We start from the raw sequence: 15,534 nt of genomic DNA, 5'->3' as shown, positions 1-15,534 counted from the left end.
TCCAGGTTACTCTGGAAAGTTCCACAAATTGAATACAAACTGCCTCTAATTGGTGGTACTGTTTTTCTAGCACTTGCTTATTTTAATAGGGGATGTCATTTCTTACAATCTATACTCAAGTTTGATTTCTTGACAAATACTCAGTGACAGAGGGTGTGGAGGGAGAGGGAGAGAAAGGGAAAGAGAGGGGGAGGGAGGGAGGGAGGGAGAGAGGGAGAGAGGGAGAGGGGGGAGAGGGGGGAGAGGGGACACAGAGAGAGAGAGAGAGAGAGAGAGAGAGAGAGAGAGAGAGAGAGAGAGAGAGAGAGAGAGAGAGAGAGAGAGAGAAAGAGACAACAGAAGTACATTCTTTCCGCCAGGTAATTCTAGTGTAGTACAGAAATGCAGCAAAGCTCAGCCAGTGTCCTGGCCTTTTCTCTTTCAAAGTATAAATAGACCATTCCTAACTCGTTTCAATAAAAGTATGCTTGTCCCTGCCTCAAGGAAAAGGGTGTATGACTAGTTTTGTTACTGGGGAAAACACTGAAGGTTATGCACGGACAAGAAAGTAAAATTAAATGTTAGTCTGGCTTGTATTTTACTTGTTGAAAATAAAAAGAATATGAAAGCCCACTTTATAATGAGTGTTAAATTTCCCTTTTTTCATGTAGAATGAAAATGATCAGCTTACCAAACAGCCTATCCCAAGTATACTGAAGTGAAAGGACTGTCCACACATCCTATCTTCTCTGGTTTCAGGGTCTTAGGAACAGATTAGAACAACTCAATCCTTTTTGAGTGTGTTTTCAACTGACAGGTAACAAGAAGCTACTTCACCAATTCTTTATCCTGAACTCTCTCCTAGTTCAGCAGGGCAGGTAATCTATAGATACATATCTGCAGGTTGTGATAGTGTGTATAATTTGGCCCAGGGAGTGTGGGTTTGTTGGGAGTAGATGTGGCCTTGTTGGAGTAGGTATGTCACTGTGGGCATGGGCTTTGAGACCCTTATTCTAGCTGCTTTCCGGGCAGCCAGTCTTCTCCTAGCTGTCTTTGCAACAACAGGTGGAATTCTCAGTTCCTCCAGCCCCATGTCTGCCTGTAGGCTGCCATGCTCCTGCCTTGATGATAATAGATTGAACCTCTGAACCTGTTAGCCAGCTCCAATTAAATGTTGTCCTTTACAAGAGTTGCCTTGGTCATGGTGTCTGTTCACAGCAGTAAAACCCTAACTAAGACAGAAGTGACCCTAACTAAGACACAGGTATAATACAGTGAAAGAGGAGATGAACCTTCCTTCTAAACCAAGTCATTCTACTAGCTGCAAAAGCAGATGCAAGTTAATGTAATGCAACACTTCAAATTTATTCATGTTCTAAAATTCTGACACTTGACAACAATTAAAAAATATTTTCCCAGTAAATAAAAGGGTAATGGGAAATTAACTGATTGAAAGTAACCACCACTGTTCATAAGGGGATCTAAATTGAATTAACTTCTTGAAGTCCAAAAGAAATACCCTCTTGTGTTATGAGTAAATTCTCAGAATATCAGCTCAGTGACTATAGAAAACAGACACTGAAAAGGACAGGAACGAACAAGATATTTATCTCACATCCAGATTTATTCCACTTCTAGCATCTTGGGTGTGGGGAGTCTGTGCTAGGAGTCAAACCCAGGGCTTTGTATATGCTGGACAAATGTTCTACCACTAACCTATACCTCTGGCTTTTGCTTTTATGAGGTGAATTCTTACTATGTAGCTCAGACTGGCCTTGAACTCACAACCTTCCTGACTCTACTTCCCATATGGTGGTATTATAGGAATGTGTCATCAAACCTGATCTCTACCCAATCCATCTATTCTAAACTAACACTGCTGATGATTAAGAGCACTCCCTTGTACATTCCTAACTTGGATGCCATAAAGTCTTAAGATTTGACTGTATATGTTAATAACTTTAGTCTTATATTTAACTCAGTATATAATTTTTTTTATTGTTTTTTTTTGTTGTTGTTGTTGTTGTTGTTGTTTTTTCGAGACAGGGTTTCTCTAGGTAGCCCTGGCTGTCCTGGAACTCACTTTGTAGACCAGGCTGGCCTCGAACTCAGAAATCCGCCTGCCTCTGCCTCTCGAGTGCTGGGATTAAAGGCATACGCCACCATGCCCAGCTAGTATAATTTTTATGTCCTCCAAAATTACTGATTGAGAATAATCATGATTTGTATGTATTTATTAATTTTCAATTCATTTACTCACTTATTCAACAAACATTTCATTGTAATCATAATCATGTTTCATAGTATCCTAGGCAAGGAGATTTAGATTTTTAAAATGTGAATTTTAGATCTCAATGTGCTTTATGGCTTAGAGTCATCAGAAGGGGGCTTTAAAGTGAACAGAACTAAGAATTTTGCTGAGCAGAGTCAGGAAACATTCCAAAAAGCCATCCCAAGGATGAGACTTATCATAAAAATAAGTGTAAAGGATTAAGAAGGTACAAGCAAATAAGGTATAAATAAAGCAGGTTTTAGAGAGTTCACCACTCCTATAGCTTAAATCGTGAAAGGCTAGAGAAATTAGAAAACCAAAATTTGCTGTGACTGCAGTTTCAGACGCACTGCGTAATGATATACTGTAGTGAATGGGATAGGCTCCTAATGAGCGCAGAGGAGGGGGGGGGGGGAAGACACCCAATTTTCATTCAGTTCAGGTGGCATTATGCAGAGTCAAACATGGTTGGTGAGACACAAAGAAAGGCTTTACATTATACATGCAGGCTAAAACTTCTATCATATAAATAACAGATAAAGAGGTGCTGAGGCAGTTTTAAATGGGTAAGCACAATTGTAGGAGCACCTATGACTGACTCAAAGGTTTACACTCTTAAGTAAGTTCTATCCCAACAGCCTTTACTCTTCCTCCAGCCAAAACACACACACACCACAGGAGATTTTAGTCAATACCTAATAATGTAGTTTTTTGCCCCTAGTAACCTAAATGATTTGATACTTAGAAATCTTCAGTAAGAAAAAAACAATAGTGGAATTTTCTCAAGTTCCTTGTATTTACAGGGTTTGCAAGAAGTTGTGTTTTAAATTTAAGACTTTCTTTTAAAAAATCTAACTAAAAAACCAAACTTGAGAGTTCCTAACCTTAAGTACAATTGGTTTATAAGGTGAGCAAACTGTGGAATGTCAATTTAACAAAAATTTACATAAGCTTAAAATGACAGGTTAGAGATACAAAACCCTAAAATTTGAAAAATATGTGGAAAAGGCAGAATATAATACTACATGTATAATATGAAATATAATTCAGTACATACTACATGTTAACAAACTTAGGCTAAAATAAAATGACAAACTTAGAATAAAATAAAGATCAATGTAAGAGTTATGCTTATTGAATGGGGCTGATTGAAACGTGTTACAGTTAGTTTTGGTTTGGAAAAATGTTTAAATGAAAATCTGTCTCCTTTCTCACTGGTATTAAAATAAAGGCAATTCAATAAACTGAAAGGATTCAAAGATAAAACATCACGTAAGTAATGTTTACAAATATATTCAATCCAGAATGAGTCAGGGAAAGGGCTGAACTGTGGCTGAGTAGTACAGTGCTTGCCTACATCTGTTCCATCCTGAGTTCAGCAAGAACACAAGACAAAAGGAAGTTTCTAGAAAATGACTTTTTCATAATAGGGCTTTTTAGTATCATTTAAAAGCATGTATATAAAAGCTTCAATTCAAAGATTAAAAAAACAAAGATGGACATCTTAGGATCAATGGAAGATAATCAATCATAAATATGCTGGTGTTTCAGGATTACCTATGGGGACTTTATTAAAATTTGTACCATTAGGAGGATGTAATCCAGGGGTAGAGTACATGCCAGGTATTATCAAACCCCAGACCTAAATCCCCAGTGCTTTCAAATATGCATTTCCAGTCAGCATATTTGAAAAAAAAAAAAAAAAAGTGGACAGTCAGAGAGAAGAGCTTCAGCAGGACGTCCCCAAAGCCCTGAATCTCTATCTTAACAAGTAACCCAACATGTAAACCATGTTGGCAATTCTGACAAGATAGGAAACACTGACACTTGTGTGCAGAATATTAACAATACGGGAAATAGGATTTTAATCAAGAACACGACTGCATGAGACTGAGAATTTGGAACACCACTCTGGTACAAGGCAGACTGTAGAGAAGACAGAATAGCATAAGGATGAAAAACAAAGGGTAGTAAAAATGTTACAATAAGGAAATCATCAAAATACTGCCAAAACTGGAGATGGTGACCATTTATGTACCAACAGTGGGAGGAATACTATAGTAAAAGAGCAGTAAAAAAAAAATTACAATTACAATTTTATAAAACTTAAGTGCAAGATGTTTTGAATTTTTCTAAAGATATAGCCCTACTTGTGAACATTTTAGACATGGGTCTTTTAAAAATAAATCGTATTTGAGTATGGCAAACCATCCTCTTTTTAGTGGTATAATAAATTGTGTTCTAAGAATCTTATATTGTATAAATATTACAGGTCCAAATATTATTAAAACTCAAAGTGATCTCCAAGCTCAAATGAAAATACAAACATATTTAAATATCTAATGTTTAACATTCTATTCCCCAAAGAATATGAACTAAAAGCTTAAAGTCTCAGACAATACAGAATATTTTCAGTGGCTGATAATTTAAAATTACAAACAGAAACAATCAATTAGCAAACTTACGCTGAATATGAATGAACTGCTTGGGCTGTTTGAACTCCCCTTTGTACAAGCGACTGTAATAGTTGACGTTGCTCTCTGCCTCAGGAACTGGGATGACCATGCTCTCTTTTTTTTCTCTAAATACTTGCTGCGCTGAAATAGCTCGCTGTAAGTGATGTTCCTGGAAAATGTAAAGTAGGTAACGTAAGTTGTGTTAGTAATATTAACTCCGTGCGTAATTCTATTTAAAAGTTACTTTGTTAATTGACAAATGCAAAAATCAATTTGGAATAGATTCCCTTTGCTAAACCACAGGTTTTTTTTCTGCATACCCAAGAAAGCATTACCATCAGTCTCCCTTAATGCCTGCAGCTTATTATCAGCATCATAACTTTATAATAATTTTAAAAAGTAGAATTCTTAAAGACCATATATACATGTTTATAGTCAGAATAGACCTTGTGTGCTAAATAAATTGAGGTATTTGTCACCACTACCACATTAAGAAGAAAATATTCAAGTCATAGGAAATAAGTTTGTATTATAAATTTTAAGTATCTTCTACGCTTGAAATTGAATAATTAAAATAAAGATGAGTACAACAATCATATAACAGCCATGCAGGAAATATTTAATAAATATTAAACAAAAAGTTCCTATAAAACATGTAGGTTCTGGTCACCTTTCATCAACAGCCTCTGAAATGTCCCCTTAGAGCAGCTTTACCTTTTAGACAATAAACCAGGTCATGCCACTCCCACAATGATCACCTTTGGGTCAGTAGAAGGTTTAAATTCCCCAATGAGTCTTAAGGCTCAACATCTCGACCTCTCACCTTTTGCTCTAGCCACAATGTTTCTTCCTGTTTTGAAGTTGTATCCAAATAGCCTACTTTTGAAAGTATACAAATGGCCTACTTTTGAAATTCTTTAGTTTCATCTGAGAGGCCTTCCTAGAATTTTCTTGTCCATCTCTTCTTGAAAGGCCTTATCTTCCTCCATACCATTAGTTACATAAGATACACTAAAAGTCTCATTTGTCCATCCACCTGCTAAGCATAAGTATGTTCTAGGGGAGCAGCAGCTAGTTCTGCTCCTTCTGTAAATTTTTATATCTCCAAATTGCACAAAAAGCAACAAAAGGTGACAAATACATATTTAATAAATTAAATCTACTAGATTACTAGTATTTTAGAAAATAAAAAATATATTGCACTCAAAGAAACTGAGGTGTTAACATGCTTAGTAACTTATCACGGTCACATAATTTTAAGTGATAAAGCATATATGAACTTGGCTACATATGTATAAAGCCAAATTCTTAATTATATCATTTATACAATTTTACTTTTTGAAGTTCTATAAAGTCTAAGAACTGAGATATTAACGTCATTCACGCCTTTGGTGTAGGGATCTCATAGCAACAGCCACACTCACAACCACAATCCCACAATGGGCACAATAGCTATGAATGTGACTCAACCACAGCCTTAGTTAAACATCATGAGATTTTTTGATAATTTTTAATAATTCAATTGAGTAGTTCTCAACCATGAACTTTGTGAACACCATCATATGTCTTGAAAAATAAATGTGGTATGTTCTCACTATCTGTATGTATCCATGGCTTCAGTTTGCAGGTGATGTGTGCCTGCCTTTTGGTGTCACATTCCAAGCACAATCCAATTTACACCATCAGACATAACATGTGCTCCTAGTAGCTTGGTAAGTGAGACGCAGCAATTATCAATAATATTTCAGTCTACCATTGTAAGCAATAGGTGTTTTGTATCACTCAAAAGTTACAGATGACTATGAGCTACCATGTAGGTGATGGGCATGAAACCCAGTTCCACTGCAAGAGCAACCATGTTCTTAATCGCTGAGCTTCTCCACATCATTAGTTTTTTTTTTAATACAATATCAAATACCCCACTAACTTTTATGCTTTAAAAACAACAAACACTTTTATAACTAAAAGCTTCTTAGTTGTATTTTGAAAAAAAATTTAACCACATTTTAAAATATTTTAAAATCATTTTAAAAATCAGAAGAGCAAGGCAGGCGGATTTCTGAGTTCCAGGCCAGCCTGGTCTACAAAGTGAGTTCCAGGACAGCCAAAGGCTATACAGAGAAACCCTGTCTCGAAAAACCAAAAAAAAAAAAAAATCAGAAGAGCAATTTTTACATAAAAATATCCGAAGATACTGAATCTCCGGAGAAAGAATGTTATCCTAAAAATATTTCAGTCACAAATATTTACACTATTATCACTGGCAACCAAAATTTCTAAAGAGTTCCAATACCATAAATGTTCTGAGGAGGTCTTGCTGCTCATAATAAAAGTAACTAAAGCCTTCAAGAGATTTAAAGATCACCAAATAGTAACATAAATTGCTATTCTTATCTGTAGTACCTTCAGCAATGAGTAAAAACAATTTCGTACTTCTAAATAACACAGTCTATAGGATCCATGTTTAGAACAGCACATTTAAAGTGAAATCCAGCCATACACATTTTCCCTCCTAGGAAATCAAACTCTAGGCCCTATGAATCATTCTCACCCTTCTAAGTCCTCTTTTCTTTAAAGTTCTTTTTATCATTTCTCAAATTCATATACCTTTCGATTATAAGCCCCTAAGACTCACAGGCTTCTGTTTGTTTATTTAGGGCTATCATGCTCTATCACACTGGAGTAAAGCGAGGCAGGCTGGCTACCTCCTACTACTACCTCGCTTTCTAAGCTTCATAAACGTTACAACCTCTCATTCTATCAGCATGTCTCCCCAACATGTTCCCCCAGAATCACAGCACCTCCCATTTCCTCTGCACCCTCCTGCCTACCTTCACCTCTCAAAATCCTGGTCCTCTCCTCTAGACAAACAACCTCTACTTTCCACTCCTTGTTACACACACAGCTCTAGGCTGTTATTAACAGTTTGTTCCTCGATTTTATGAAAAGCTTCAGTTTATCAACCTTTCCATTTTTCTATCAGACCCATTCATTGCCCTCATTCTTTATCCAGATCTGGAATATACTCGAAACTATTCATCTTCTCTCCATTCTTCTGATATTCCATCCTATGTAAAAGCATTGAAAATAACTCAGTACCGTATGACTTTAAGCTCTACTTAAGTTTTTCACATATATTCAAGAATTTATACATATAGCACACATACATGCAAAAAAAGCTTCAAGATACAGGAAGTGCACTAGACTAATATGAAAATTAGCTGATGCTGCAACAGATAAATTTAAAAATTATTTATTGTCAGTCATCCTTCCAACATGTTTAAGTAAGTGTACCTGTTAGACTTTGATATTATCCTGTCACTTGAAATTTTAGAGTGAATGAGCACTGTCTCTGCTATTAAGAAGCTTATTTGGTAAAAGGGAACTACTCAAGCATTCAATCATGTTTAAATCTGACAAGTCTGTCTCTTTTCAATTAGTCAAACCACTGTTTCTAGACAACAGGAAAAGATGCCCAAAGAATGCAAATCTAATTTGAGACTTTTAAGAAGACTGACGAATTGACAAAGCAATAAAAGAAATAATCCAGGCAGCAAAACCAACATGAACAAAATGGACAAAGGCCCAGCAACAAACGGAAGGCCCTTAGGACAGGATTAGTTGTGTTTCCACACTTTCAACACGCTTTTCTTTACAGAGTAGGACCCAAGCTCACCAATTCCATTTTCTCATATATTAATAACTAGTACTGTGCTATAAATTTAGACTATATTAGTGGTAGAAATTGAGTCAACTGAACAATTGCAAGATTACATAAAAACAACACAAATAGCATTCAGTAACTAAGAAGCAAAGCCTTGGTTGGGTAAGTTCATTTCTAATACTTACGGCTGACCATAGAGGAAGACAAAGCAGGCGATGCCTTCCTTTCAGTTACACAGTTACACAGCTCTTAGAGACCATCTACAATCACAACAGTCTTGAGAATCAAACAAGTCATCTGTTCCTAGATAAATTACATCTATATTAGAGAATCAAATTTCAGGACTCTGATTCTAGGATTGTTGGACTAGTCAATCCTCACAGGTAAGGGCATTTGTTAAAGTAGAGCTGAGAAACCACATTCTTATAATACCAACAGTCTGCAGACTTGGGTAATAAGAATCTGGGTTGAATTGCACCACATTTTACAGTTTGGATTCTTCTAATAAAAACGTCACTTTCCTCCAAGTATAAAACATCCTAAAGTGCTAATATAATCAAAATTTAAAGTATTAAAATTATCAAAATAATTTAATAGATGAGGATTTCATGCTAGTTCCTCACAAAAATTAAGAAACTTACTTAATGTGGTAAACGAAGGGCATCCTGCTTGAGACCACTAGTTCACTAATCTGTCTCTAATTCTAAATGAGAAACTTTAAAGTAGATCAGAAATTATTATACTAGCAGAGCTGCCAAATGACAGAGCTGTAGCCAGAAATTAAAAAGCAAGACTTATGACACTCTCCTATTTTAACTTAAGAGGCCAAAACTGTTTCTAAAAATAAACACTCAGCTATCATTTTCTTCATCAGATTTTGAGGCAGTGTCTCAAAAGGGAGGTGGGACAACTGGAGAGATGGCTCAGTGGTTAAGAGCACTTAGAGCTCTTACAGAGGACCCACATGTGCACACAACCATGTAGAACTCTAGTTCTGGAAGATTCAATGTCCTCTTTGAGTTCTGTGGGCACCATTCCATTGATGTACATACATATACTTGGGCAAAACACTCATACAACACATAAAATAAAATAAATTGTTAAAAATTGTTTTAACAATCAGAACAGGAATAACAGGATTATTAGAGGCCTGTGCTTCAGGCAATGACTATAACTACACTCAGATTTAAATTGAAAGAGGGCACCTCCTGGAAGTAGGTACTGAAATTTTGTCTTTTGGGGACAGAGGGATTAACAGGGGTAATGTTAATCTTGTTAGATGCTGTATTATACTTTGGCTGGTGACTTGGTCATTCAAAGTAACTAAAATAGTAGCACTACCTGATCTTTCCTTTACAGGGCAGCCCTGTAGCCTTAGAGATGCTCAGCAGGTAAAGGAGTCTGACAACAGGCTTGATGATAAGAATTTGTTATCTGGAACCTACATGGTAGAAAAAGAAATTTCTGCTCCCAAAAGTTGTTCTCTGACCTCTACCAGCAAGCTATACTCGTACCCATACACACACACACACACACACACACACACACACACTCAATAAACTAATTTTCAAAATGTAAAAAGTACACTTGCTGGGATAGCTCAGAGGGTACAGCACTAGCACATCACCCCAACATACCTCTTAACCCAGACACTCACCAACAGGCCTGCCATTCCATCTCAGAGGCTTAGAAGTTCAAGGGCATCCAAGTCTGAGCTTCCTACTGACCTATATGAAACCCTGTTTCCAATCTACCACCACAATGGAAAAGTTAAAAAGGCTGGTAAGACGGCTCAGCAAGTGTCTTAGTCAGGGTTTCTATTCCTGCACAAACATCATGACCAAGAAGCAAGTTGGGGAGGAAAGGGTTTATTCGGCTTACATTTCCATATTGCTGTTCATCACCAAAGGATGCAGGACTGGAACTCAAGCAGGTCAGAAAGCAGGAGCTGATGCAGAAGCCATGGAGGGATGTTNTTTACTGGCTTGCNTCCCCTGGCTTGCTCAGCCTGCTCTCTTATAGAANCCANGACTACCAGCCCAGAGATGGTCCCACCCACAAGGGGCCTCTNCCCCTTGATCACTAATTGAGGAAATGCCCCACAGCTGGATCTCATGGGGGCATTTCCCCAACTAAGCTCCTTTCTCTGTGATAACTCTAGCTCTGTCAAGTTGACACAAAACTAGCCAGTACAACAAGGTACCTAGCTTTTGCCACCAAACCCAATGACCTCATTCTGAATCCACATTAATGTGGAAATGTGAGAACCAATTTCAAAGTTATTTTCTAACTTTCACAGTAGAACCATGTAATACGTACTCACATACACATACCATAAACATATAATAAGTAAAATTTAAAGATAAAACTGGCTATTACTATATTTACACCTAAATATTTTGTGTTTTGATAGTGATTATTATAGATTATTTTCCCTAGTAAACCATGGAATTATATATAAGCCATGAAAAGCAAACAAATTAAGTAATTTATGACTTAGTCATACCTAAGTACCACTATCTCTTTATTTTTTCCTTTGGGGAAGGTATCAGCTGAGGTTCTATGTCTATCCAGTAGAAATCAGGACTGAAATCTAAGTCCTGTTGAATTTAACAATACTCACAGCCCAACTTGTTGGCTTTCAGAATTTACTCACTGAATGAAAGTAAGGAGCTGTACATTAAGTCAAAGGTTATCTGTCAGTTTTAAAACTCCACAGGCAACACCCTCAACTAAAAGCAGCGGACAGGCCACTTGCACTTCGCTACTATAAAGTGACTAGTAGCAAAGTAAGCATCTTATAAGCCATAAAGACAAAGGAAACAGACCATCAGTGCCAGACACTAAAGCAAAATTCTGGAAACCAAAATCCTCACACACAAGAACACAGGACACAAGATCCGATAAAGGTGGGACAAAAAAACCCAAGCCTACCTGACCTACAGAATATGGGACAACAGCAATTCTGAAATACTAGCAAGAAGAGCAGGAGATTTTATAAAAAGGCCTAATTAAAAAAATTATACGCAATGGGAAAAGTTGAGTCTACAAAAATGAAAATGAGAGAACAAAACTTAGTACATCTATTCAGTAATTTAAAACCCTGAAAATATCATTCAACTCTACCTATACTGATGAACTCATTATCCCTGGAATGAAGGTGTAAAAAGGAAAGATAAAAAAAACAAACAAACAAACAAAAAAACACACAAGACCCAAACTTAATTAAATCCAGCTCTATCCCATATGATGACATTTTGGGCAACTGACTGCATAAATAATAGTGACCCAGATCATTCTATTGTAAACAACAACAACAACAAAAAAAAACACCATTAAACATCTTCATTTGTTTAACATTCTACTGAATATGTAAAGCTGTATTCCCAAAACCAGGATGTGGTGGCCTATAGCTATAAATAATCCCAGAAATCAGGAGGTAGAGGCAACGGGATCCAGTGTTTGAGTCCAGTCTGGGCTACACAGCAAAAATTGTCTCAAAATAACAACACAGACCTGGGAATATTGGCGCATGACTACAGTAATCCTAATACTTAAGAGGCAGAAGCAGAAGCACCTAAAGTTCAAAGTCAGCCTGGACTACACAGCAAGACCCTGGCTTTAGAGACTAATAAAAATAAAAGTGAACAACAAACCATACTCCAGGAAATCTTAAAATTAAAAACTACAAAATTATATACATATATGGCTTTTTACTGGGGAGCAAAATGGAGGGACAGTATGCCCCAAACTATGCTCCTCCACATAAGAGTGACATTATGGTCTAAAGAGCCTTCAGAAACCACCTCAAAGCTTATATTTCCCCAGGCAAGCTGAAAAGAAAGAAATGCCATTTCAAGCCATTCCTTCAAATCAGCATAGCTGAGTGTCACTGGGGGTGGGGGTGGGGAGGGGGCTTGAACAAGACCAGCATGTCTGTGGAGCATTTTCTTGAGTGCTAATTGATAGTAGAGACCATAGGCCACTGTGGGAGGTACCACCCTGGGAAGTTGGTTCTGTGTCTCATAGGGAAGACAGCTGAGGCAAACCAGCAGAAGCTTGTTACGCCATCGACTCTGCTTAAGTTCTTTCCCTGGCTTCCCTACATGACTGAATGTAACTTTTAAACTGAAATAAACATCTTGCCCAGTAAGTTGGTTTTGGTCAGAATATTTCTTCACAGCAACAGAAAAGTAAACTTGAACAAACACCAAAAGAACCTTGGAGCATTAAGAAAACAAAACAAAATACTTGACTTAAGAGGTTCAATAAAAGGCTAAACCAACCAGAATAGTCTATGAACTCAGGAGACAGGTCACATAAAGCTATTAAGAGGGGAAAGTGCAGAAATGAATGAAGGTACAGAAAATCTAATCCTAATGGGATACAATCAAATGGAAAAATACACATTTTAAAGGAAATTAAGGAAGAAGCAGGAAAGAGAAAGCAACAAGGATGTTATTTGAAGAAATAATGGCCAAAAAGCCATCCATATCTGATAACTTTCAAGAAGCTCAAAGGACAAGGACAAGCCAAAGATAACCACACCATGAGACTGTCAAAAGTTGTTAAAACTGTTGTGGAAATCCTCTAACTCATTAAAGTATTTAGAATAGTTTACTGTGTAACACAGTGTTGCTTACTTTTTCAGGAAAGACATGACCAAAATAACCAAAAAAATTAGAATTTTAAGAACAAGAGAAAAAAAAAGACTACAAAATTTAAATGTTTAAGTATTCCAAACAAACTTTCAATAACCCATCGATATTTGAACCTCCTGATAGTAACTTCAGCAACTTGGTAGAAGACAAGCTGCCATGAAAAGTCCCTCTCACATTACACTGTGACCAACAGCAGTCCAAGGCAAATACCTCTGTTCTCATTTCTAGTCACCACTCTACTTGAGTTTCGAATTAGTGTAAATAACAGCATGCAGATTTAAAAAAAAGGAATAAGATCATCTTGTACATAACATAATCGTGACTCAGGTGTGGTGATTACAGTGGTATAACCATTGTTAAAACACAAAACTGTACAGAAAATAAGCACAATATATTGTGTTCAGTATATTTTACAAACTTCAATAGCTAGAAAAAAATCTATGAAGTGAACAAAACAAAGATGGAAGCAAATATGTATGTTCTGATAGCATGATATTACCTTAATAAACTTTAACAGTTATTATTTATGTAATCAATATAACTAGAAATGACTAGAGTTTTCAGTCTACTTTAGCAATTTACATAATGAACTGTTACACTGCCATTTAACACTTTTTGAAAAATGTAAGGACTTCTTTTTTGTAGCCACAGCTGGTCTAGAACTTGCTATGTAGACCAGTCTGGAATTGAACTCACTAGATCCACCTGCCTCTGCCTCCTGAGTACACATCTTGATTTAAGGACTCTTTAAAAGTGATTATGCATTAAGAAGAAAAGACAGAAAACCAAGTCATATACTCAAGATTATCTCGTAAGTAGTAATGTGAATAGACTGACAGATGACAATATGAATGGATAAAGTATTAAAAAGAAAGTGTTGCAATATCAGGCACTGTAATTGGTTCCTAGTGCCTTCCTCTAAGTCTTTTCAAGTTCTCTGCAACTGTCTGAGGGCAGGTGCTACAGAAGCAGCCAACACCTAAGTTTAAAACCATTTATATGTATTGGCAGTACCTCTCAAAAATCAAAGAAAGGAACAGGTAGAGGAAGAAAGAAAAAAAACAAACCTCTAGAAATCATTTTCCTATTTTAATTAAACTTGCAGTTTCTCTAGTAAACTTTAAATCGGATTCTTAGCCCAACAGTGACCTAAAGTCACTGTCAGAGAAAAACCGGATACAACTGGAACTCATTAATGCTACACAAAAGGAGATTCAGAGAGACAAACATCAAATTTTTCACAGATGAGCAGAAACTACATTTAAATGTGTGTGTGTGTGTGTGTGTGTGTGTGTGTGTGTGTGTGTGTGTGTGTGTGATAAAACTAGTCAGGAAACCATGGCAGAGAAGAGTTTAAGGGAGGTAGAAAACAGAGCAGATTAAAAATCTTAAGAGAGCAAAACTTGAAAGTTTTGAACTATTTACAAGTAATTTAACTACATTCCCCAAACAAATGTTAAGAACATTAATGAGAATACAAAAGTACCTTTCAATCAACAAAACAGAATTCAAAGGGATAAAATAATTTTAGAAGTTTCAAATCTAAACCAGTGTGGCACATGCCTTTAGTCCCAGCACTCAAGAGGCAAAAGTAGTTGATTCTGTGAGTTTGAGGCCAGCCTGGTCTACAGAGCCAGGCTACACAGAGAAAACCTGTCTTAAAAAAAAAAAAAAGAGGGGAGGGGAAGGAAGGGGAGGAAGGAGAAAGGGAAGAAGGATGGAGAAGTGCTATTTAGGATGTGAGAAAAAGAGGACATCTTAGTCACTGCTAGTGGGAGTACAGACTGGTACAACCATTATTTAAATCAGTATTAAGTTTACTTAAAAAATTATAACTAGGACCACTATATGACTCTCATATATATACATATATATATGTAAGTAATACATATATAAATAAAGTAAGTATATAAAGATAAATTTGTGGTGATTTGAGCAAGAAATGTGGCGCCTGGGCTCATACATCTCTGTACAGTTGGTCCCCAGTTGCCAGTGTTGTTTAAGGGAGGATGTGGACCCTTTAGGAGGTAGACATATGCTCAAGAACATGTATCACTGGGGCAAGATTTGAGAGTTCAGAGTCTCACCCCACCTCCAGTTTACACTCTCCACTTCCAGTCTGCAGTTAAGGATGAACTCATTCAGCTTCATGCTGTTATGCCTCCCCAGGCATTAAGGACTCCACTTCTGGAATCCTAAGGCTGAAACCCTCTTCCTTTTGTAAGTTGTCTCGGCCATGGTGCTTTATCACAGCAACAGAAAAGTAAGTAAGACAGAAACTGACACCAGAAAAGTGGGCTGTTGTTGTGAAGAGCCCAATCACGCTGTTTCCTAGAGGAATGTGGAAGACTTTAGAGTGTGGGCTTACAAATGATTTTAAGGAAAGCTTACACAGCTCTGGTAGGAGTCTGGAAGCTGGCAAACCTGGGGGTGATTCTGGTGGTACAAGTCCTGCTGAAGAGGTTTCAGCGGGAAAGAATATTAATAGCTGGGGTAAAAGCC

General features: G+C 36.9%; 1 protein-coding gene across 2 annotated transcripts in view; it reads right to left on the bottom strand.

Annotated features, from left to right (window-relative positions):
- Epc2 (enhancer of polycomb homolog 2) overlaps window positions 1-15,534 on the bottom strand; it is a 90,712-nt gene that overhangs the window by 59,069 nt on the left and 16,109 nt on the right. For both annotated transcript variants that reach the window (XM_021192472.2, XM_029536143.1), the window contains exon 2: window positions 4,717-4,876. In XM_021192472.2, the coding sequence (XP_021048131.1) occupies window positions 4,717-4,876 (160 nt within the window). The remainder of the gene's footprint in view (window positions 1-4,716; window positions 4,877-15,534) is intronic.

This window comes from Mus pahari, chromosome 3 (genome assembly GCF_900095145.1).
Source record: "Mus pahari chromosome 3, PAHARI_EIJ_v1.1, whole genome shotgun sequence".
NCBI classification, from domain to species: domain Eukaryota; kingdom Metazoa; phylum Chordata; class Mammalia; order Rodentia; family Muridae; genus Mus; species Mus pahari.
This window is presented reverse-complemented; position numbering and strand designations above follow the sequence as displayed.